At 32.5% G+C, this 24629-nt stretch overlaps 1 protein-coding gene across 2 annotated transcripts; it reads right to left on the bottom strand.

The window, feature by feature from the left end:
* Positions 1 to 9454: 9454 nt before the first annotated feature.
* On the bottom strand, positions 9455 to 15650 carry LOC120126014 (receptor-like protein 4). 2 transcript variants are annotated; one of them, XM_039144316.1, is made up of 9 exons: positions 15450 to 15650; positions 13550 to 14599; positions 13236 to 13383; positions 12191 to 12262; positions 11848 to 11919; positions 11272 to 11343; positions 11124 to 11201; positions 10755 to 10936; positions 9455 to 9875 (listed from the first exon to the last, which is right to left on the bottom strand). In XM_039144316.1, exons 1-9 carry the CDS (start codon positions 15517 to 15519, stop codon positions 9757 to 9759), a joined length of 1863 nt encoding a protein of 620 aa, XP_039000247.1. In that variant the 5' UTR covers positions 15520 to 15650; the 3' UTR covers positions 9455 to 9756. The 2 variants fall into 2 exon arrangements, with proteins under 2 accessions (XP_039000247.1, XP_039000248.1); XM_039144317.1 differs by lacking the exon at positions 12191 to 12262.
* Positions 15651 to 24629: the final 8979 nt, after the last annotated feature.

Raw genomic sequence — 24629 nt, 5'->3', positions numbered from 1 at the left:
TTCCGGCGAGTTTCACCGGTTGCTAGCATTCTCAGACTTAGTAGTAGCAGTATGTGAGTCATTGCGAGCCCGCCGGCTTTTTACTTCAATGCATTTCTCCGACCTGTTGTGGTCAAAGGACTGCAATTTCAACAGATGACATTCGATTTTCACGCGGCGTTTAACGGTGTTCAAAGCGACTCCGATCTTCCTCCATCGGTTTCTGTTTGTTGTTCCATAATTGTACTTTTATTCTCGAAAAACATACATTACGCTATATCTGGACTTCAAATCAATTTTAATTCTGGGATCGAAATCATCATTTCAGACTCTCAACAAATAAATTATCTAATGTAGTTTTAAATAATCTTACATTATATCTCGTTAGTGCTTGAAATATTATGTTATCGAACCAATACTCAAAAATAGCAGCGTTGCCGATAGACATCATTAAAATTATCCAATACAATTTTATCACATCCCAGTCAGCATGCTAACATCCAGTTTAGACGGTTTTTAAATTTTCAACAGAAAATGGCGAGTTTGAAACGTATAAACAGTTAGGTAACCATCTTGTAATCTTTAATAGTCGAGTGACTCAACAAAATAACGTCTTATAGTTGAAAGATCATTTTATAACTTTTAATAATTTAGTGACTAAACCAAGCAACACTCAATAATCGGAAGACTAATTGTGTATTTTACTTTTATTTTTTTAAGATATTTTCAACTATATTATTTTCTTAAGTAACTTTTGCATTTTCAGGGATAGTTTGATTAACATAATGTAAGATTATCTTTGAGAATAAAATTACTGAAATAATGTATTATCTTAGGAATGTTATATTACATTTTTTAGTTTGTTTAGCAGGAATATAAAATTATATTGTTTGATTGAAGGAATATCATATTACTTTATGCATATTTTACTCGATTATAAAGATTTGAATGAAAATCTATAGCAATTTTTTAATTGTTACACTATCTAACTTTTGAGAAAAAGTATATCTAACATATAATTAATATAATTAACATGTCAAAATTATATATTTTTTAATAATTTTCATAAGTATAATATTTTTTATATAAAATATAATATAATATAAAAAATAATGTTATGGTCTCAAGTGGACAAAGATATTACTTTTCAATGTATAAAATTACTTTGTAGTTAGGTCAAGAAAAACCCTTTGGATCTAATACAAGAATACAAGAAAGGCCACCTCACAAATATTGATTAGTAGAATTTTTTTTTTATTCTTTGTTCTTTTTTTTATCTATATCTAATACTATCGACTACTCTTACTTGTTACTAGACGACTAAGCAATTCCTTAAAAAAAAGGAAAAAGGAGGGCTTACAACAAAAAACAAAACCCCTTGTGCAACTATGAAAAAAGTAAATTTTTAGATTTCGCATCTAATTGACTTGCGGAAATATGATAATTTCCTTCATGAATTATTATAAACCAACTCGTTGGATATTATTTTAAATAATTACACTTTACAATAATGTCATATTTTCACCTCATAAAAATATAAATGATTAATTTATTAAATATTTAAAATATAAAATAATTTTATCTACTAAAATTTATTAATATATTATTAAATTAAACTCTTTGTATAATATTATTATTATGTTTATAATTTTGAGTAAAACACAAAGAATGAGAATGGAGAAGGATCAAAGATCAATATAAAAAGAATTCATTATTTCAAAGGTATTCTTATCTAAAGTTAAAAAATTGTATAATACCTTATAATTTGGAGGTACTGACATTCTTATCATTTTAACCAAAAATTATTATTGTTGGTAATAAGTTATTACCTAATAAGACTTAATACAAAAATAAGTGTCTAAACTATACTTTAAAATATAATTTGGTGCCTAAAGAATTTTTATTTAAAAACATGTGTATAATGCTTCCAACGTTACATTTTTAGATGCTTGGACCGTAACAGCCGTTAAATTTGACTGTTATCTGACAAGTGCCACGCTTATAAAATTTTAAAGATTCTTTTATTTCGACGGCTATAGTCGTATGTACGTTACATGACCACCACCGTTGTGTTTCTCTTCGTGCTTAGAACAAAAATGACTGATGGTGATCATTTAGCGTCAGATCTGGGGCGACGGGAGGGAAAGGGATGACAAGGGGATTGAAAAATAATGTTTTTATTATTAAAAATTAAAAAATATAACGACGAACACCTAAATATGTAACGGAAAAAACGTTAAGCATCTATTTTTAACGAAATTTTTTTTAAGCATGAAATCGTATTTCGAGATAATGTTTTAGTACTTATTTTAGTATTAAATCACCTAATAATGATCTTTTAGGGGAACAGAAAATATAATTTCAAAATAAATTTTTTCGTAATGATATTTTGGTCAACCCAACTTACCCTTATTGTTTCATTATTTACGTATGAAAGATTATTTGTTTTTGTATTTTAAAAAATAATCAGACAATGTTCTTTTATTGAAACACTAAATGGGGAAACCTCATTACTTACTAAGGTATGGTTTATTTATTTTTCCCAAAAAAATCCTAAAAGCTAAATTGTTGAGCTATATTTTGATATAACAATTTAAGGTAAAATGTTTTTGGACTTGAATTGAATTTATTCAAAGTTTTTCAAAGTTTTCAAAAATAATTCAAAGTCCTTAAAACTTGGAATTGAGCACAAAACGCTTTCTGAACAACTACTACCAATACTGTTCTTACAGTATCGATACTAATTGAACAAGTAATGATATTATTCATATGGTACCGATACCAAAGGTAAGAGAAGTATCGATACTCACTAGGTAGTACCGATACTACCAGCATTGCTCAAATTCAAGAATGCAAAAATGATATCGATACCCAAAGGGGTACCGATACTACTCTGTATAGTAGTATCGATACCATAAGGCCCCAACGGCTATAAACGGCTAGTTATTTAAATATTAACAAAGGTAGTACCGATACTCCCTTTAGGAGTACCGATACCCCTTGGTCTGGACAACTTTATTTTGCATGAAAATTGATCCCCAACGACTCCAAACCACCTCCAACGGCTAGAAACGACCACAATAACATTCCAACACATAAATACAAGTTGAGGACACTTGAAGAAGGGTTAGAACACCTATCCAAGCAATCAAACACAAGAGAAGAGTTTTTCACTCTTTATTTCAATTCTCTTGTAAATATTTTGTTCTTGTGAGCTTTCAATTTGTAAACACCCTACCTTGTAGAGGTTTATTTTGTTTACTTATTTTTATCCTTTGTAAAGGGTTTTGGTTCTATCTTAGCAAAGTGAAAAAGATAGGGAGTGTAAAGGTTATCTCTTTATCATTGAAAAAGAAATAACAAATTAGTGAATTTATTAGAAAATCCTTAGTGAGGAGCTAAGGTAGTGGATGTAAACTTGTTTGATAAGTCGAACCACTTTAAATCATTGTGCCTTATTTATATATCCCTTTTCTCTCTTTACTCCCCTTATCAAAATATTTTCAATTAAACCCATTTGTATTCTTTCGGTTGTCTATTTGAGCCTCTTCATAATCCCAACAATTGGTATCAGATTCTAACTCTTTAGAAGGTTTAACCACCTTGAGACGTTCCTAGAAGAAGCTCTACCAATTCCCAAAGAAACCGAAAAAGAAATGGCTTCAACATACGGTGCCTACTACATTGAAGATTCACAACCGGTCAACAAGCCACCGTACTTCAATGGAGCAAATTATGCTTATTGGAAGAATATGATGATGCTCTTCATTCAAGCCAATGATCTAGGAGCTTGAAATTCGATTATTAAAGGATACACCATTCCAACCGGTGAGATGGACGATTGGAGTGATGGAGAGAAGAAGAAGTTCCACCTCAATGCCAAGGCTATGCACATCCTCATTTTTTCATTAGGCTCGGATGAATATAAAAGAGTCTCCTCTTGTTCCTGTGCCAAGGAGATATGGAATAAGCTCCAAGTCACTCATGAAGGATTCGATGAAGTGAGGGAAACAAAGATAAGTCTTCTCAACCATAGCTATGAGAACTTCAAGATGAAACCCGATGAAGACATCAAAGCTATGACGGATAGATTTACCATGATTGTCAATGGTCTTAAGGGATTTGGAGAAGTAATCTCCAATAAAAAGCTTGTGAGGAAGATGATATATTCTCTTTTCAAAGTCTTGGTAATCCAAGAAGACGAAAATTATCGAAGCTAGAGACTTAAAGTCTCTCACTCTTGACGAGCTAATTGGTTCTCTACTCACCAATGAGTTGATGGTAAAGGAAGAATATGAAGATGAAGAGAAGAAAAACAAGAAGGATGAGGAGGATACATTGCCTTAAAGTCCTTCAATGAGAGCTATGAAGATTCAAGTGAAGATGTGGATGAAGACGATGATGAAGAAGAAGAGACGACCAAGCTCTTCCAAAAGTTCAAGAGATTCATGTCTTCCAAGGAAGTGAAACATGAATCAACCAAGAATAAGGGTCCTTCATTGTGCTTCAATTGTTAAAGAAAGGGGCATGTAACGCCCCTAACCTGTATCCGACCCGAATATGAGTCTGAGGTATCACATTGACTTTTCAAACTTTGACACTTAAAGAAAAACAGGGAAATTTTAAACTTTCATTAAAACAAAATACGTTAATTTACATAAATGATATCACAAAATACAAAATCGATCAGAGCATTTTTAATTAACAACTTTTTACATGCCAACACTATATACACAACCAAAATACCTACTTTGTCAATTACTTTTGATATGATCTTTTAGTAGTGATGTTGTCATTTCCACTTCTATTACTGCTCTTCTTGTTTCTTGGTACCTACGTGTAAATCACTTACACGCTAAGTCATAGACTTAGTGAGGCAATATATAAACATGTAACAATAGATTCATGAATATGCATTCTTACCATTTGATCATGACATTTCAATATGCATGTATATATTTCACTATGACATATATAATCATGTCATGCACATATGAAACTTACCTTCTTGTGTCACTTTCACTTTAATTTATCTTTCAATTGCCCATGTATATTATTGAGAACAGAGGTACGTGAGTACATTGAGGTTGTGCACTAATGCTGTCACCACAGCTCGATAAATTCCAACTAGGGGCAGTAAATATTTGTCCTGAAGGACCACTACGTCCCGAAGTACCACTGGATACATCCCGAAGGACCACTGGATATGTCCCAAATGACCACTATAAACCCTCGACTTTTGGCATGCCAACTATACCTATAGCTCTCATATCATATAACATGGGCTTAAATATGAATACATTTCTAATTTCATATCTTTTCATCACTTTTCATGTAACACATATAATCATTTCCATTATTCACATACCTGGATTGTTTCTCTGGTAATGGCATTCGTTCACTTAATATCATATTAAAGCATAATGAATTATGCATGAAATCACTATAACAATAATATATATATAAATGTACATGAAAATGGAAACATGAATTCAACTATCAGAGATAGACTTATCACAAGTCTTATCTCTATACACTTTAACTATAAAATGCACTCACCTTAGCCTTGCTTGCTTTACTCGATCCTAATCTTTCGTTTGTTTCGGAACGAAATTACGTTCTATATCTACATAGTAATACATTTATACATATCAATAATCCAATTGTATACTTTAATCTTCCAATTTTTACACTAAAGGAAAGACCAATCTCATTTCTTGTATAAAGTAGGTATCGATACATCCCTAACTGAGATATTGATACCCTGCCTATGGTATAGATACCCTACCTACATTCTGGAAATTTTCATCTTCAGGGGGGCATCGATACCCCCCTTTATGGTATCGATACCATACTGACATTTTGTAATTTTTCATTCAAGAGGAGGTATCAATACCCCTTCATATGGTATCGATACCCTATGACCAGAAATTATATTTTGAGCACGCAAATCACCTCATTTCTGCTCAAACACTTCCTATTTCACTCCTTTACATATACTTTACTCATCTACTCATACTTAAACTCATTAATACTCATTCAATACATCCTTAACTTTAAAATCCACCTCTCTTCCTAGAATTCAAAAATCATACTCAAATTTCAATATGTTCTAAATCAAATTCTAATACTTCATATTCTTTAATTAGGTTGATGATAAGTCAAATTTAACTTCAAATTCAACTTATCAACTCTTTTCCATAATTTCATATAAAAACCCATTTTCTTTAATCTCTTATAACTTCTTCATCTTTTGATTATAAGACAACTTAAGCTTTCCTTAAGCTTAGTTATCATCTAATGATCAAAACTCAGCCTTTAATTCAACAAATAATCAACAAAATAGAAAACTCACCTTTGTTGTGGCTCTCTCGTATGGAAGAACAAAGAAGAAGAAGATGACTCTGGCTTTGTTTCCATCCCTTACACGTGGTTTCCTTATATTGTAAGGAAATAAAAATCTTTCATATTAAATGACCATTTTACCCTTTAATTCCTTTGATAATTATTAATAATTTTCAGGAAATACTTTCGAATAAATCATTGAACTATTCAAATATCCTACTTTAATCACCACATTCTGAAGTTTTACAATTTAGTCACTAACCCGTAGTTTGGGATGTTACAGGGCATGTCAAGTATGAATGTCCCCTCCTAAAGAAAAAAGGGTCATCTAAGAAGAAGGCATTTGTGGCAGGTTGGAGTGATGAAGATGACTCCAATGATGATGAAGAAGTAGCCAACTTATGCCTCATGGCCATCGAAAGAGATTCAATGGTATCTTATAACTATAATGATTTAAATTCACATTCTTTTGATGAGTTACAAGATACTTATAATGAGTTGTATTTGGAATTTGAGACCATGAATTCCAAATATAAGAAATTAATCTCAAAACTCAAAATTGAAAATTATTTGGTTTTGAAAGCAAAAGTTGATTTTGAAAATCAAAATAAAATTTTGAAAAATGGTTTAAAGCTTTCAAAAGTCAAAATCAGTGATTTAGAAAAAGAAAATTTTGATTTAAAAGTTAAGCTTGAGAAAAATAATTTTTATGGTCATTTGGAACATACTTGTCCAATAAAGAAAATAAAATCTTTTAAAATTAGACAAGTATGGGTTCCTAAGGGAACAAGGGGCATTAAAACTAACATCCAAGGATCCAAAGCAATTTGGATACCAAAATCCAAATAAATGTCTCTTGTAGGTGTGTGGGAGCAATGGTGATGAAGATGAAGGAATTGAGATACTCTGGCCAGACTTAAAAATGAATGGGTAACCTCTAAGCTTAATGTTTTTTATTTTGGTTATTTGGTTGCTCATTTTGAGTTAATCATGCATGAGTTTTTTATTTTAAATGATTTGATGTTTTCCATCTCATGTATGTTGAAAAAGTTTTATGATGGACATTTTAAAGTTTTAATGATTTTTCATAAATTTTAGTTCATCATAGTCAATTTTGGTCAAAATTTATTTTCAATGCAAATGATATCTCTCTAACAATTGATATCAACTTTTCAAATGCTTTGATTTTACAAACTTTAAATTTTTGACCTACATTTAAATATTTATGCTTGTGTTTTAAATGTTAAAGATATCTCTCTAACAATTGATATCAAATTCTTCAAATGCATGACATTTTTGAAAACTTTATGCATATATACTTATTTTCAATAATTGATATTGCATAAAGTATTTTAGACTTGGATATATATTGAATTTCATGTGTTACTAATATTTCTTTTTACTCTTTGTTGAATTTCAATTTTGTTTAAGTATCAAGATTTTAAAGCTAATTTTGTTTGGAATGCACGTTTTGAGGGGGAGTTTTGATTTTTCAAATGCTTTTAATGTCAAATTTACCACTTACTCTCCAAAGTTATGTTTGAACTTTAAAGTTGAATTCTTTTTTATTTAACAAAAAGGGGGATAAGTATGGGTTTGAAAAATTCAATTTCTTAATGAAAAGGGGGAGCTGAACATTTTCGCATATTTTCCAACAATTGATATCTTTTTCATTAAACATTTTAGTAAGGAGAAGTTTTGCCAAAAACAATTTTTTAAATGTTTTGTTATATTAAAAAGGGGGAGAGTTTTTAACTATATTTTGATATAACAATTTAAGGAAAAATATTTTTGGACTTGAATTGAATTTATTCAAAGTTTTTCAAAGTTTTCAAAAATAATTCAAAGTCCTTAAAACTTGGAATTGAGCACAAAACGTTTTCTGAACAAGTAGTAACAATATTGTTCTTACAGTATCGATACCAATTGAGCAAGTACCGATACTGTTCATATGATATCAATACCAAAGGTAAGGGAAGTATCGATATTCACTAGGTAGTACCGATACTACCAGCATTTCTCAAATTCCATAATGTAAAAATGGTACCGATACCCAAAGAGGTACCAATACTACTTTGTATAGTAGTATCGATACCATAAGCATAGTATCGATACCATAAGGTCCCAACGACTATAAACGGCTAGTTAATTTAAATATTAACAAAGGTAGTACCGATACTCCCTTTAGGAGTACCGATACCCCTTGGTCTGGGTAACTTTATTTTGCACAAAAATTGATCCCCAATAGCTCCAAACCACCTCCAACGGCTAGAAACGGCCACAACAACATTTCAACACATAAATACAAGTTGAAGATACTTGAAAAAGGGTTAGAACATATATCCAAGCAATCAAACACAAAAGAAGAACTTTTCACTCTTTATTTCAATTATCTTGTAAATATTTTTGTTCTTGTGAGCTTTCAATTTGTAAACACCCTACCTTGTAGAGGTTTATTTTGTTTACTTCTTTTTTATACTTTATAAAGTGTTTTGGTTCTATCTTAGCCAAGAGAAAAAAATAGGGAGTGTAAATGTTATCTCTTTATCATTGAAAAAGAAAGAACAAATCCTTAGTGAGGAGCTAAGGTAGTAGATGTAGACTTGTTTGATAAGTCGAACCACTTTAAATCATTGTGCGTTATTTCTGTATCCTTTTGCTCTCCTTACTCCCTTATCAAAATATTGTCAATTAAACCCCTTTGTATTCTTTCAGTTGTCTATTTGAGCCTCTTCATAATCCCAACATAAATGAATGATGATATTAACAATTTTGAAAATATTAAATCTGTTAAATAATATATATTATACATTTTATAATTAAAGTAATTATAAATTCACAATTTTTTCTATTAAAATAACTCGTAATTAGTTACCAAGTTTAAATATGTGGTAAAAATAAAATGGAATAAATATCTTTTCTAGAAAAGAAGGTTTTTAAAAAAAATTATAAAAAAGTAACTGTTAAATATTGGATCATATATAATTATAAATAATCAATGAGGACTCATATTTTTTATATCGTGATATATTTTTAAAAGAAAATAAAAAGTAAAACCGTCATATAACGAGGATGAGAAGGCAGTAGACATCAGTTTTCCTTTCTGGATTCACCACAAAGAAGATTGGTGGAAACAATAATGACTTTGCACGTACTTCTTAGATGCTTCTTCAACTAGTTACAATATCTCTTTTTAACAAAACTGATTGGAAAAGGGTTCAAACAATTAATGTACAATACAATTCATTTTTCCTGTATTTGTGTCATTCTTCGAGGTTATCTTACCTTATGGATGTGATTCTATCGGATTTTACTGGTTCACCGGTCAAGATTTCCCCAGGAAAGGGAGATCATGCAGAGCAACATGAGCTAAGATCAACACAGTAGTTCTGCAATTCATTTTCCATGACGAAAAGATGGGAAACTGATCGATCAAGACAGCAAGCTTGGTCCATTCTCAGCCGCTGTCCGCCCACGACTAGGACACCTCGACATCTGAATATCATGCGATGATTGGGTCCTTGATTTTGCATAGGGAGCACTTCTTGCAGCTGAAGAGAATGAAATATAATTATGCAGACAGACGAAAAACAACAAATGGATTTTTAATATTATGATTTATGACATATATCCCAATCAATGTTTAAATCTAAGCTTAGGGTTACTAGTTTACTGGGTCAAAATCTATGGCTAGAATAAAACATTAATTGCATAGACCTTTACTTGCAAGAAAAGTCTGTTACAAATAAGTTGCAAGCTTTACTGCCAATATTATTATTATTTTCTCAAGCTAATAGAAATAAATTAGAGGTCTTTATAATCTTAGTTTTCTAGTGTTCAACTTCTAATTCCTTTGTTAGGAAGATTGTCGGCTGAGTGCATCTAACACAACACTGAACTCGTCTTCACCCTCAGATGTTATCAACACATTAAGAACAATCAGGGACTCTCCTTGAACAGCATATACGTAATATATCATTTTCACTTTCCACGTTTAATTCAAGGGCATGCACCAATGGTTCCTACAATCCACCCAGCATCATGAAAGGGTTTTCTTCCTCACCGAAATCAGATTTATCAGCGAGACTACATTCCGATCTGTCAAACAGGGATTCCAAAATCTCTAACTGGGTTCCAACTTATTCTTGTCATAGTCAAGAATAAACCTCACGTGATAATTCTTCAATTGAACAACGTATTGTTTATCGACCTGGATTTAAATGTTGCTAGTGGAAAGTTTGATTAAATGTTACTGTCATCCTATATTTTTTGGGTTAAAGTGAGCAACTTTGTAGATTTTAATCAACTACCATAGGATGGGTGTCTCATGTTTATACCAGTCCCAAAGGATTAAAACCAAACAATTTTAACATTCAAAACTGTTATTCGCCAAAAAAACTTCGTCATGAGATTTATCCTGAAGTACTAACCTGCAATTTGTTGTGTTCGAAGGATATTCTGCCGCCGTTTCCACCAACACCATGAACAGAGAACAAGAAGTAAGAGAGACATAAATATGCCAAAGGCAATGCCAATCTTAGCACCAACAGAGAGGTGGGGTCCACATTTAGGTAGTCCAGGTATGCCGCAAAGACCAGGATTATCAGTAAAACTGCATGTAATTATAGTAAGTATATGATATAGAACTTGCATTAATAGACGTGCTGTGTGAAACAGCATGTTTTCATTTTAATCTTGTATTTGCATTTCTTTCGTTATCATTATCATCTGGCAAGTTCATTCCTCATAGATAGAACTTCCAGACCATACTAATGAGATTCTTAGAAGTTGAAACATACTTGAAGCTAGCACCATTCAAAAGCCTTCCTCCGAGTGCAGTTGGAACCCTTCCAGACAGAGAGTTACCATTAAGATTCCTGAAAATGAGAACTTAAATCAAAATCTTGCTGTATATTTCCAGAGTTAGTCAACAGGTCAAAAACTTACAATCTACGCAATGCAGTCAACTTTCCTAGGCTTTCAGGAATTGATCTGTTAAGGAAATTGTAGGAGAGATCCCTGCAGTATATATCGATACATTTATATCAATAAGATGGATATTGTTTAAGAAAATATATAAATTAACTGAAAGATCATGGGCTTTTTCATAATCCATATATTAGACTACAAACTCAAATTATCCCTTTGAGAGAAGAAAGAAAATATTATGCATCCAGAATTTAATGTCCTTCCAAGCATGATGGCTTTTGAAACAAGAATGCAACTCGATGGATGCATGGTCTTTCAATCAATAGCACAGAAACATTTGGGAAGTGACATTTCTGATAGAAAAAACTTTTGTTTCCTTGCAGAATGTCATCCCAACACTATAATGTGTTCATCTTTAAAAATGAAAGGGAACAAACACTTTAAAAAAACCTATAACAGACAAATGGACGTGTAAAAAGAATATGATGGTGAGGTTCCTAACTGTATAAAAAGAATATTATTTCATAAAACTTTGAATGTAGAAGTTATACAATCGCAAGTATCTTCAAGGACAAGAAATTATGCCGTGCTTACAATATTTCTAAGCTAATGACTGTTCCAAGTGAAGATGGAATGGCTCCATGAATTGTGTTTCCACTCAAGTTTCTGTAGAAGCCAAATACACCATAAAGATGAGAAATGATTACGGGGAAGTCATCTTGTGTAAAATTAAATAAGTACAACTATTGCAATAGTTTGTGAAAGCAAATAAAGAAAAATAGGCTCTATCTTTTATGTCAATGGCACTATATTATCATGCAATATAACAAGCTGATGAGTCCGGAACAGAAACCTGTCCTTGGATAAATGATTCATGCCCTATAAACCAAATAGAAGCAACTATAATGGAAGTGATGGAGAAACAATTTGCACTTACAAGCTCTTCAGGTGATGTAGTTTGGATATTTCATTAGGCAAAAAACCCCTTAGACCTTGATTGTCAAGACCACTGATCATGCAGAAACAAAAGGCAATTACTTATTACATTACCAATATAACTGATGAAGGCACTTTATCTTAAGCTTTGTAGGAATCTCATCATAAGGTTGAAATTAGGAATTTAAAAACATGTACACTCTAGGTTTATAAATATGCATTTATATTCTAGGAAACGCTTGCTATATTTAAACTTGTGCACCACAGCACCAGGGCAAGGAAAAGTTACGTGGTTTCTTTCTGAAAACTAACATGCATCTAGTTTTTCATGCCTCTGGAATAATTAGAATCTTAGGAGTTAGGAGTAACAGGTGATGTGTGAATGAATGAAGTGCAGAAATTTGGGCCTATTAGGGAAACTCAAATCGAAAGAGTAAAGTAGAGAAAGCATATGAATAGAAGCAGATTTGACTTTTACTTGCTTCTCATATCCTTAAGGCAATGCTGGTAACGAATACAAATGAAGTGGACAAGATTCATTAACTAGTAAATTGGAGTACATACGACAATCTTTCAGGAAACTAAAAGAATTCTTAACAGATAAGATTCACTCAATAGCAAATTGGAGTAAACAAGTGGTTGAGAATTCTAACAGGCTGTTGGGAGTGTATGTCTCCAGGCTTGTAAAATGCAGACATTGACTTCGTACTTCTAATATGACAAACAAAGCAGAATGATATTGGCTACAACTTGAAAGTGTAAAATGTACTACGGGATAATGAGAATACCAAAACAATCTATGACTTAAAGCTCCCTTAAAGTGGAAGAAGTTCACCAGTAATACGAATCATCTATGTTAGAATTCTCCTTTTAACATTGCTTTACTAAAACAAAATATGTAAAGGAGGCCATAGCATACCAGCATAGATATCAGTTTCCACTACATAAATCATGAAATCAACACAATAAAATTGAACTAAAGAGATGATAATAGTAGGGTAGAAAAAGCAAAACTCAAATATAAGACAAAAAGATCAAGGAAGTACAGGCCATCAATGAACCACTTTCTGCCAGATTTATCAAAATGACAATCAGCTCCACTCCATGGATGCTCGGTAGGAACACATGGGTCTCCATTCCACCCAAAACGATTAGGAAGCCCCAGTGCTTTCTTCAATGCCTGTAACGCCCTAACTAGAACCAGGAATTTTTAACAAGTTAGCAAATATCTACTGTCTACAAGAAAAAATCCTGTTCATAGGCAGTAAAAAACAATTCCCATGGGTCCTCCCATACACAGCATAAACAGACAGCAGAAGTCATAGAAGCAAAACTAATAAGTAATAGCATAACATAATACCTTCTTCTGCTGAAGTTTTGGACTCAGCAACTATAATTTGAAAGACTTCAATCGCATTAAGGATGACATGACCCTTTTTAGGGTGAAGAGTTATTGTCAGAGTCCTCCCACTAAGAGCAACTGTTTTGTTAAGTACAAGTGCAGTATAGCGATCACCACTCATGTCCACAACATCTATATTTTCAAATTCAGTTTCACCATTTATCAGGACATCAAACACCCTTTGCCCTGCACCGGTGATGGAAGCATCAATCTCCGCGAAGTGTAACCATATAGAGTAGTTCTTATTGGGATCCACATCCATTGTATAAGTTAAATCAGGCTGACTATTGGTACTAACAATTGCACTTTGGTAAAGAGCTTCTGGATAGAAGTTTGGTGCAACTGAAGCTTGTTTAATGCTACCTTCAGTAGATCGCGGTTCATCAGCATTTTTTCCAAAAGTTCTGATGGGGTGCCAAAATCTATCTCCACCCCAGTGATCCCCACTATAATCTTCATCAAATTTTGGCTTTGCTGTGCCACAAGTCACTCTTGAAGTTGTTTTCAGGATTATACCTTTACCCCATTCTGGTCCATAATAGTATGCTTTATCATCAATTTGAAGAATTTCAATAGAAATAATTGATGGGTCTCCATGACCAGTACTGTGAAAGCAAATAGATACTGTATTATCCAAGAGAAACACAAGGGCTTCAGCAAACACCTGTTCATCATGGCTGGTCCAACCTGATTTCAGTGAATGAATTATGGTGCCTTCAACAGATACTTCAAATAGAGGCTCGTTGTCAATGTCATGTTCAACTAACCCAAAGAAGATCCTCACAGAATAGTGCCCCTTTGGTACTCTATTAATTATATAGCAATTTTCTGGACCTTCAGATAGAGGGAAATACCTAAGTGTTTTTAGATGAGGAGTGATGAAACTTGGTTGCGTTGCATTAGCTGGAATTCCCCCGGTATATGCAAAATCTTTATACCAACGTGTATAGGTTGGTGGGGTTCGGACATTTATACGAGCTCCACAGCTTATGCGCATAGCATAAGGTGCTATAGTGAGAAAAAAAAATTGACCAGGTTTAGTACCAAAAACTAACCAAATAGGAAAAAACTGTTACATAATTAAATGAAAAAAAAAATAATTACAAGAAAAAAAATGATACCAAAACCTAACAAATAGGCAATGCATTAAGCATATACAATAGGGTAGACCGCTTACAATTTCCACCTTAGTCTTTCTTGTTTTCTTATTTGACAAGACAAAGTTCCATTGCCTTGTGCTTTCATTTTACCAACTTAACATTCTATAAACAAAAATGAATGGAAGTGACATGGAGCAGATGACCACATATGCTTACAAAATCGATAACCAATCCATAGATTATTCACACCTTTCCCCGTTAGGCCTTGAAAGAATCGCTATCTTTCTTTGCTTAATAAATTAATGTGTTGCTTAAATTCTTTATTCACTTCAAGTCGCATGGCATACCACAAAAATTAAAAAAAAAAAACTTTCGATCATTTTCCTACATTTCCTCACATCCAAACAGGATCGAAGCCAACCAAACACCTAGATTCTTTGACCTAGACACAGTTAACTTAAAATTTCAAAAAAAAAAAGGCACATTCACTCCGTTAGTTTTGACTAATCCTCACAACTCATTAACATGAGCATGAAACATAAATCACAATTCAGAAATAAGGCAAAGGAACAAACCATCAAAGAAGGAAACGAACCATAAACTGAATTATTATACTTAAGACTGGTTTCTAACAAGCTCAATCAAACTGCAACTAATCTACCACTTAAAAAAAAACCTAACCGAATCTCGAAGCAACCAGAAACATCCAAAGAAGAAAAGTCTAAAACAGTAATAGCATAGTTGTAGTGGAATCTAACCAGGCCGTGCTGAAGACGAAGAGAAAAAGAAAAGGAAAACAGGAAGCCATAAGAGAGTCAATCTTAGCATCTTAGCTTAGCTTAAGCTCTCAAATATCTTCTTCCTTGCTTTGCTTTTCACTTATTACGCTATTGGTTCATTTTCACATTCTCTCTTATCTTTCTTTTTTCTCCTTTTTAGTGAACGACTGATCGAGTGAGTGAGAGATGCTGCCTGCATCGAAAAATAACAGTCAAGGATTTTATAACTTTTTCTTGGGTAAAATACACCAAATGGACTCCTGATTATAAAATATTATTTTTTTGAGTCCACCAACTATTAGAAATTATGAAATAGTCACCTAATTATTCATGTATTTCAAACTTATCTTTTTTCGTTAAAAATTGATGATTGTCTGAGTTAGACGTTAATCTTCTGATTAGGATATGATAAAAATAGTATTTTAATGATGTCCATTGGTACTGTCGTTACTTTCAATCACTAACTCGATAACATAATATTTTAAACACTAACTCAAAGCATAATATAAACTGAGATTCAATCTATAAAATATAGTTCAAGTAATTTTGGGATCAGATTTATCATATCATAGTCAACATGTTAAAGACCAACTCAAACGATCGTCATTTCTTAACTAAAAAGGGTGAGCTTGGAATAAATAAATAGTCGGTGATCATTTTATAACTTTTAATAATTGGTAATCATTTTTTAACTTTTAATAATCAGGTAACTCAACAAAAATCTCAAGGATTATTTTATAATTGTTAATAGTTGAGGACTTAAAAGATCAGTATCCTATAGTCGAAGACTATTTGTGTAGATTACCCTTATTGTTTTCTTTGTCAAGTCGACTCGTGAAGGAGACGAGGTGATACAGGTACAGGTTAGCTTCATTAACTGTGATGGACACTTTTAATCCGACGGCTCTACACGGTCAATAGCAAAATTTTCCGTCACAATCGGATATTGATGAGCGGTAGAGGTTTAATAAGTGGGGCTCGACTTTATATGAGTGGTGCTGACGTAGGAGGCAGTTGGCATAACTCAGGCGCTAAGCAAAGTCGAATTAAATATTTTTCAGTGAAATGGAATCTTTAACAAAGATACAGTAATTAATTATTTAAAGTAAATTTAATAATTTTAACTTTTTTACATACTCCATAAAAGAATAAAATTAACAATTAATTAGTTTAATAGAATGAAATACTAATTTTTTTAAATAAGATTAAAATTTTAAATCTTAATGAATACAAATGACATAAATTTGATTGAGAATATCATAATTATCTCTGTAATATTCGATTCGAATTAATTAATTAATAAATATTATATATAAATGATTATATATTTTTAAAAAAATAAATACAGTGATATGTTTTCAGTTGCTGTCTCCACGTACAAAGATCTGCGATTGTGGAACAGAGGACAAAAGCCACGTGACCAGGCTTCACGGGATGAGTTTTGGAGAAATTAATAAATAACTTCAATGAAAGTGGCCCTACAGGTTTAATTATAGTTTTGATCCGACGGTACTGATCAGACTCAAGAGTATTTATTTTCCCTTTTGACCTTTTTACTTGGGCTCGACTTCGTGCGGAATCCACGGTACTGTTTTAAACGAAGAGCCAATTTTATTGGTAAGGATAAATTACATAAATGGTCATAATAGGGGAGGAAAACTCGAATATAATATGAATATAATATTATGATATTTTATAATGTTATATTGTATTTGATATATTAAATAACAATATAATATGATATACATATTTATATTATGGTTAGATCAAGTCAAAAAAATTGGAATAAATTATTGTCATAATACTATAAATAATTATAATAAAATTAGTACATAAACTCGAATAACTCAGTTCGAAAAAATTTCAAGTTAAGTTCGAGTTGTAAAATATGACTCGTCAACTCGAATAACTCAAAATTTTTTGACTCGACTCGATCGAATGCTCACCCTTAGTCACTAATGTTTTAGTAAATTTTTATTTATCCTAGTGAAATTTTAAAAGTAACAAATTAGTCACTAATGTCATCGATTTGTAACAAATCGGTCACTCACCATTAATAGCCATTGTTGTGGGTGACAGAAAACTGACGTAGTGTCTTAACTGCTGACATGACATGCTGGTTATTTGACTTGTCATTTGGTTTCCCTCTAAACTCATTCTCATCTATTTTATTCTTACCGTTTCAACTTCTCTTATTTCTCTTTTCATTATTAATCAATATGAATTATTAAATGATGGTTCTTCTTTAGGAATTTTTATTAAAAACTCAAAATTCATTTTATTAGGAAAATGACCCCACCAGGAATTATTTGGAAAAATACCCCCAAACTGTTCACATAAGACAACCTCACGTCATGCGAAACGCGTAAAATGACCTCGTGTTTTATAGAGCGCGAGACCCTTTCGACATGGAATAACTTTTCATATAACACATTTTAATATTTGGATAAATGACATCGCGTTTTGCACTGGAAATTGAATTGTCTGAGCAATTTATCGTAGGTTGTATTTTTGAACCTCACGTCCTACAGAACGCAATATTTATGCATTTTTAGCCCACTTTGCAAGTGTTTATAGGCATATTTTAGGGGTATTTTCAGGTAGTTAATATAAAGTTTTTTGTAATTTATAAGATTAGAGGCGTAATATTGGGATTTATCTTTCAGTTGATGTCAACATCGACACATACGAGATATTGTAAACGAACAAAAATCGCGTTGAAAAAGGTTCCAAAGCTTGTTTTGTGCATGAAGAAAAAGCTAAAATGGTTTGATAGACATATTCGATGGGTATTTTTCAAGTAGTTAATATGAAAATTTTCGTAATTTATAATATTAGAGGCATAGTATTATAACTTATCTTTCAACTGAGGGTAATATCGACATATATGAGACATTGTAAGCAGTGTAAAAATTGTATTACAAATGGTTCGAAAGCTTGGTTTTGTGCATGAAGAATAAGCTAAAATGGCTTGATAGGCATGTTCGAGGAGTATTTTTAGGAATTTAATCTGAAAACTTTCGTAATTTATAATATTAAAGGTGTAGTATTTGTACTTATTTTTCAATTGATGCTAGTATCCCCACATACGAGACATTATAAACGGTGTAAAAATTGTGTTGAAAATGGTTCGAAACAAAAAGAAATTGAAAACTACCGAATGTATTTTTTTAATTACAAAAGTAGTTCAATGAAAAAGCACAATTAATCGATACAAGGGCATGATCGATTAAGACATTTTTTTCATGTGTCTGGGGTTCATACAAATAGTACATAGTTTCGATTATCCAATTCTTTCTCGATGTTCAACCAAACCTCGTCACAGTAAATCCACGTTGATAGTGGATGACCCTTTTTTGTGCGTCGTAGTGCAAAATCTAGTCATATTATAGGTTCATCATCAACTTCACCTGAATCTCATTCATTTATAATGGGAGGAAATTCATATTGATAAACCTTGAATATGGTTTCAAGTAATTATATTGGATCAATGAATGCCATTTAAAGAATCTGTATAGAATAATGAGCAGCAATGACGTGCATACATGGCTATTTGAATGTTTGGAATACTCCATAGTCGTAGGTTATTTCTTGTAGATTAACCATGTATGCGTTGTGTGATATGCCTCCCAATGGCCTCAAATATTCTGAAACACGAAAATTATTTTGTTCGCGAGAGACACATGTCGCATTCATTGTATTTGAATGTTGCACAAAATGTTAGGAATTTTTCAATGAGGTTTAGGTGGACTATCTTTCAATTATTGAAGCATCTTCTCAGCCTCACATACGAAATATGTGTGGCATATCCATTAAAAACATAATAGTTAATTAGAAATAATAAATGAAAAGATTTAAACCTAAAAAAGTGAAAGATGTACCCATTCGATGCATCATTAATCGTTCATCTTTAGTCTTAAACTTTTGCAACTAATTTGCATCAATGTGGCATATACAATACCGATGATAAATATAGGGTGGCTGCCAAGACTGGCCCATACACTGGATTACGTATTTGATCCCTGTGCTTCTTTCAAAAATAAGACATATCACATCATATCTATCAAACAAAACATGTGATAGAACATGTCTTCGTAAGCTCTTAAGAAAGAATTCCCAAGAGTATATCTTCCTTTTCGACTATTGCGAAGGCGATGTGAATAGTTTTCATATTGTCGCATTGTGTAATATCCAATAACAGTGTTTGTGTGTATCTGTCGTATAACCAAGTGTCATTGATTTGAACCATTAGCTTGCAATGGCGAAATGCATTAACACACTGCATAAATATCTAAAATAGCAAGTATAATTGGAACATACCTTGTATGACACGATTATTTTAGCAATGGCCGTAACTATTTGTATGATTCTTCTCGTTGGTCATACAATTTTTGTTGAGCTCGAGACCTTGCATATCATGTTTTATGGTAGTCAATTATGTAGAAGTATTATGATGTAATTGTAGTAATATAAGCACCAACTGTTATACCTGGATTTGCTTTGACTAGTGAAATGAACATCCCAAAGCACGTACACATCTAAGTTATGATGATCCTAACTGAGGTTGTTGATGGTGCATATATGAGGTTGGGCGTATTTTTTCCGCTTCAACAGGTTGTTCATCGTCTTCAAGCGTGATACACGAACCCTCCAGTTACATTATTGGTTCTTTTGGGCATATTTTACGAGGTACTTGTCTATGTCTATTTTTTTAAAGTCAACGTAAATGAGCGATGTATATTACAGTTCTTAATGATAGCCACAATGAGTTCTTTTATCATGAATATCATTCCAATGTAGAGCTCACCATTACCATGTTGGTTGTATTGATTAATATGTAGGAATTACAAAAATTTTAGAGTGTTGAAAGCTTTCATATCAATCGTTGTGAAGTGAGGTGATGGCTGGTAATAAGAAATATGAGTGGAAACATATGGAATGTCATCATCATCCACTCCCACCGACATGTCAAAGTCTTCTAGTTCTTCATTGAAGAGGTCTACCTCATTACCATCAGGGCCAATCTCTTATACTTGTTCTTCATCAGAATTATCCCCTCAAATCAGAATAGTTTTGCATCATCGTATACAGCGATAATAGGTGTAGTTGTTATGCATCAATCATGAGATCGCTCATGAACCGTATTACCAAGATCAAAGTCGTCAGTACCAGCACGAAAATGTCTCCCCATAGATGTTGACATGTATTATGCACTAGGGATTTATGTTGAATATTGTACATATGAGAAATCATCGAATGAGTTAAATGCTTAATGGTCATACGAACTCATTTCATGCTGAGAAGATGACGCTGCCACACTAATATTGTATGGATTATACGTTAAATGTTGTGTTGGTGGTAGGTTTAGATCAAAGCTAACTATGCAAGAAAGCCTTGGCATCGAAGACGATGATGCTCCCAAGTCTTTGCATGTACTGTGTGTATTTAATAAGTTAAAGTCGTTACGTAAATTGGTTGTCGGACTCTGAACATTAGGATCAAAGTTAAAATCTACCTTTCTCCAATTTGGGACACTAGTAACATCATTATAATAAAAAAAATTACATATAGCTCAAGAGGCTCTCCTAATGAATAGTGCAAGTGGGAATCCAACATCATTGTCCTCAACGGTATATATTGAGTAGGTTAATGGTTCTAACGACATCGGTGGTCGATACTTCAATAGTTCAAGTTTTTTTTTTTCATGAGCATGTGGAACATTGTTCTTCATTTCCATCATAAACTTCTTATACGTTAATTTTCTCGGCAGCAACGTTATCATAACAGTGTTAGAGGACTACAAGACGACACCGAAAGAAGCATCATCAATTATCTGGCCATTATATTATACTAAAGCGGTAATAGACCATCTTCTTAACATATTTTTTAGAGTATCTACAATCATTAATAGAGAAGAATGAACATTAGATAAATTGTAATGACTTCAAACTATGTAAGAATCGAGAAGTTTCTCTTGCATAAACTTACAATTAAAACTTTTATCTAAAAGTGACGTCTAGCAAATTAAGTTGATGATATTCACTTTCGTTCTACTTGTGACCAGTTTGATTGCAACCACTTATGTGTGGTTTGATTGCCTTCACTTCTTCTGATATAAATAAGGGTTTGAAAGGAACTCACATTCTACATAACGTGAGGACTGTGTACGCAACTCGCGTTTTATAGAACACGAGTTTCACAATGACTTGATAGACTCCACTCGACTGCACTTTTATGCTACGATGATTTATAGGTAATTTTAAATATCGATCAGTAGTTAATTTTAAATATTGATACTTAATCTATGAGGTTCAATATTTTAAAAGTTTTAAATATTAATACTATAAATTGAGTTAAACCAATAATAAAAATGGTCCAAAAAATACAATAACATAAAATACAATACCATAAATTAAAATAACATAAATTTCAATACCATAAAATACAATTAGATATTTATGGTACATAAATATCGATACTATAAACTAAGTTTAAGGGAAGCCTTTCGTACTTTATCCATGGAAAAAATATGCAAAAGACAAGTAGAGGTGTGTCATTTGTCAGGCCAGTGTCAATAGGGAAAAGAAGATGATGCTACTACAAAAATGATGTGTTTTTAGAAATGAGAAGTTTCTCGAGAAGCCATGTTTAAAGGAAAAGAAAGCCATGTTTGATGGAAGAAATGTGAAATATTTACCCATGACCTTGCAAGAGAAACTCAAAGGGTCTCGCCCTTGTAAAAGGCATCCCATTCTGGTGACATAACTTATAGCACCGATATTGGCATAAAGATTTCCAAGTTTCGTGCCAAGTCATGCCATTAGATGAGAAGCCCCTTATAAGAAGATACCTCACGTTCAATATTAGAATGTCACTATAAGATGATGTCTTTTATAAATGGGGTTAAACTCGTATTGAAAATGGAGATGACAATGACACATATGAATAATTTTAATTGGGGTTCAACTCTTTTGCTTAAGTCACCAGAAGATGATAGTTATATAGGCAGGGACTTCACGTTCTACAAAATACGATGTCCATCTAGATTCTTGATGTGGCAGTACCACTTGTGTACATATTCGATTTGACATGTCAAAGGGCTCGCGTTTTACAAAACGCGAGGTTTGTTAAATTATGGTTATATAGGCAGGGACCTCGCGTTCTAAAAAATGCAATGTCCATCTAGATTCTTGATGTGGCAGTACCCATTGTGTACACATTTGACTTGACATATCAAAGGACTAACGTTCTGTAAAACTTGAGGTTTGTTAAATTTTATCTATATATATGATACGATAATCATGTTGGATGGATAACTTCGTAAAAAAATTTAATGGTAAGATTTTATGCAATTTTGTTCCATTATGGAACTTATTTCTACACTTTTTTCAACACCAAGATCAAGAAATATGAAATATATGATTTGATTTCAACGAAGCTTAAAAAATCTACAGCACGAAAAAATGTCGTCGTTGGAAGTGAAAGTTCTCGTTAACGAGCCCAACTCTAAAGCATATTACATGCTGACCTTGTCAAATACAAGTGACATTTGGAAGATGTTTAGGGCTTACACACGTGCTGGTGGTATGAACATCGAGTTTTATGTAACATTTGTTGGTAATGCTCAATCCCACATAGTATTGGAAATACTATTGGGAATGGGTATTTATGGTTTGGATTTCCCACTTCCTTGTTGGGTGAAAGAGAACAAGGAGGACTCTCGCACACTGCCACCGCCGTCGTCCGTCTCATCTCAGCACGGCTCGTGGTCGTGGTCGTGGTCGTGGTAATACGTGTCTTCGACACGTCCACGCGGATACTATCTTTTTAGAGAAAATTCTTGAGGAATTTCTCTTTGAAAGAAACAAATGGAAAAATGTGAAAGATTTCAACTGATATTTATAGGCTGCTGAGGACTGTTTAAATTTAAATGATAACAGCTGAATAATGATGCAATGAACCTGGACTATTTTTGAGTCAAGTTCATATAAATGTTTCAGCTGTTACCATCAGAAGTGCAATACCATCAGTAGTCTACTCCAGTTTCGGGTGTAAGAAATTCAGAGCGACCGTGTTAACCTCGGGGGATGGTCCGCCTACTGCAGCGATTACACACATCGGGACGAAACGACTACCATCAGAAGTGCAATACCATCAACAGTCTACTCCAGTTTCGGGTGTACGAAATTCGGAGCGACCGTATTAACCACGGGGGACGGTCTGCCTACTGTAGCGATTACACACATCGGGGCGAATTCGTTTCTAAGGCAGTTGTTATACCACGACACGGTTTACCAATCTGTTCTTTTTCAATTACTGTTTATCTTTTCTGTCAGTGCTAACGGTGTGGTTTTACAGTCTATTTTACCAACAATATTTGAGAAAGAATCACCTTCATCAAGCAACGCAGAAGTAACTCGATTTTCACAAGACCAAGAGGACGAAAAGGCAATTCTGCTACGTTACGCTCGTAAACGTTAGGAGAAAGAGCAAATAATTGAGAAACTGAACTTAACATCTGACATTTCTTTTATTCATTTCAACTAATCGTAACTTCGTGTAGTTCTTTTTCTAATGTTTATAAATTAGTATTTAAATAAATTAATATGTTGTTAAAATAAATTTTTATAAAATATGATTGTTTTGAAAAATATTTATGCATCGAATCAAACAATTAATTATCATATTATTGAATGATAATTTGTTTGATAGTTTGAATATTTGATATATAAAAAATTAATTAATAATTTAGAAAAAGTTTAACAATTTATTCGATGCGGTAATTCGAACATAAAAATTATTTTTAAGATAAAAAACTCTATTAATAAATAAAAAAGTTCAAGAGAGGTCTGTCCTAACGTGTTAGACACCTCGCTTTCTATAGAACGCGAGGTCTATATTGATGTGGGCGAGATCCCTGAACTTGGTCATTTGATATATATAAATAATGATTTTTTATTGTTCGTAAAAAATAAATAATAGTTTTAAAATTTTGAAACCATAACTAAGTTTTCACTTATTATTGTAATTCTAGTTCTATTAGCTAAATGTATTTTCGATACGTTCGATTAACTCTATATATTTGTTGAACTTATATTTTGATATAACAAATATTTTTAAGATTGATTTTAGACATAATCAAATATTACAAAAATAATT

This window comes from Hibiscus syriacus, unplaced genomic scaffold (assembly GCF_006381635.1).
Source record: "Hibiscus syriacus cultivar Baekdansim isolate YM2019G1 unplaced genomic scaffold, ASM638163v2 tig00110450_pilon, whole genome shotgun sequence".
Classification (NCBI taxonomy): domain Eukaryota; kingdom Viridiplantae; phylum Streptophyta; class Magnoliopsida; order Malvales; family Malvaceae; genus Hibiscus; species Hibiscus syriacus.
The sequence above is the reverse complement of the archived record's forward strand: the minus strand, read 5'-3'. Positions and strand labels throughout refer to the sequence as shown.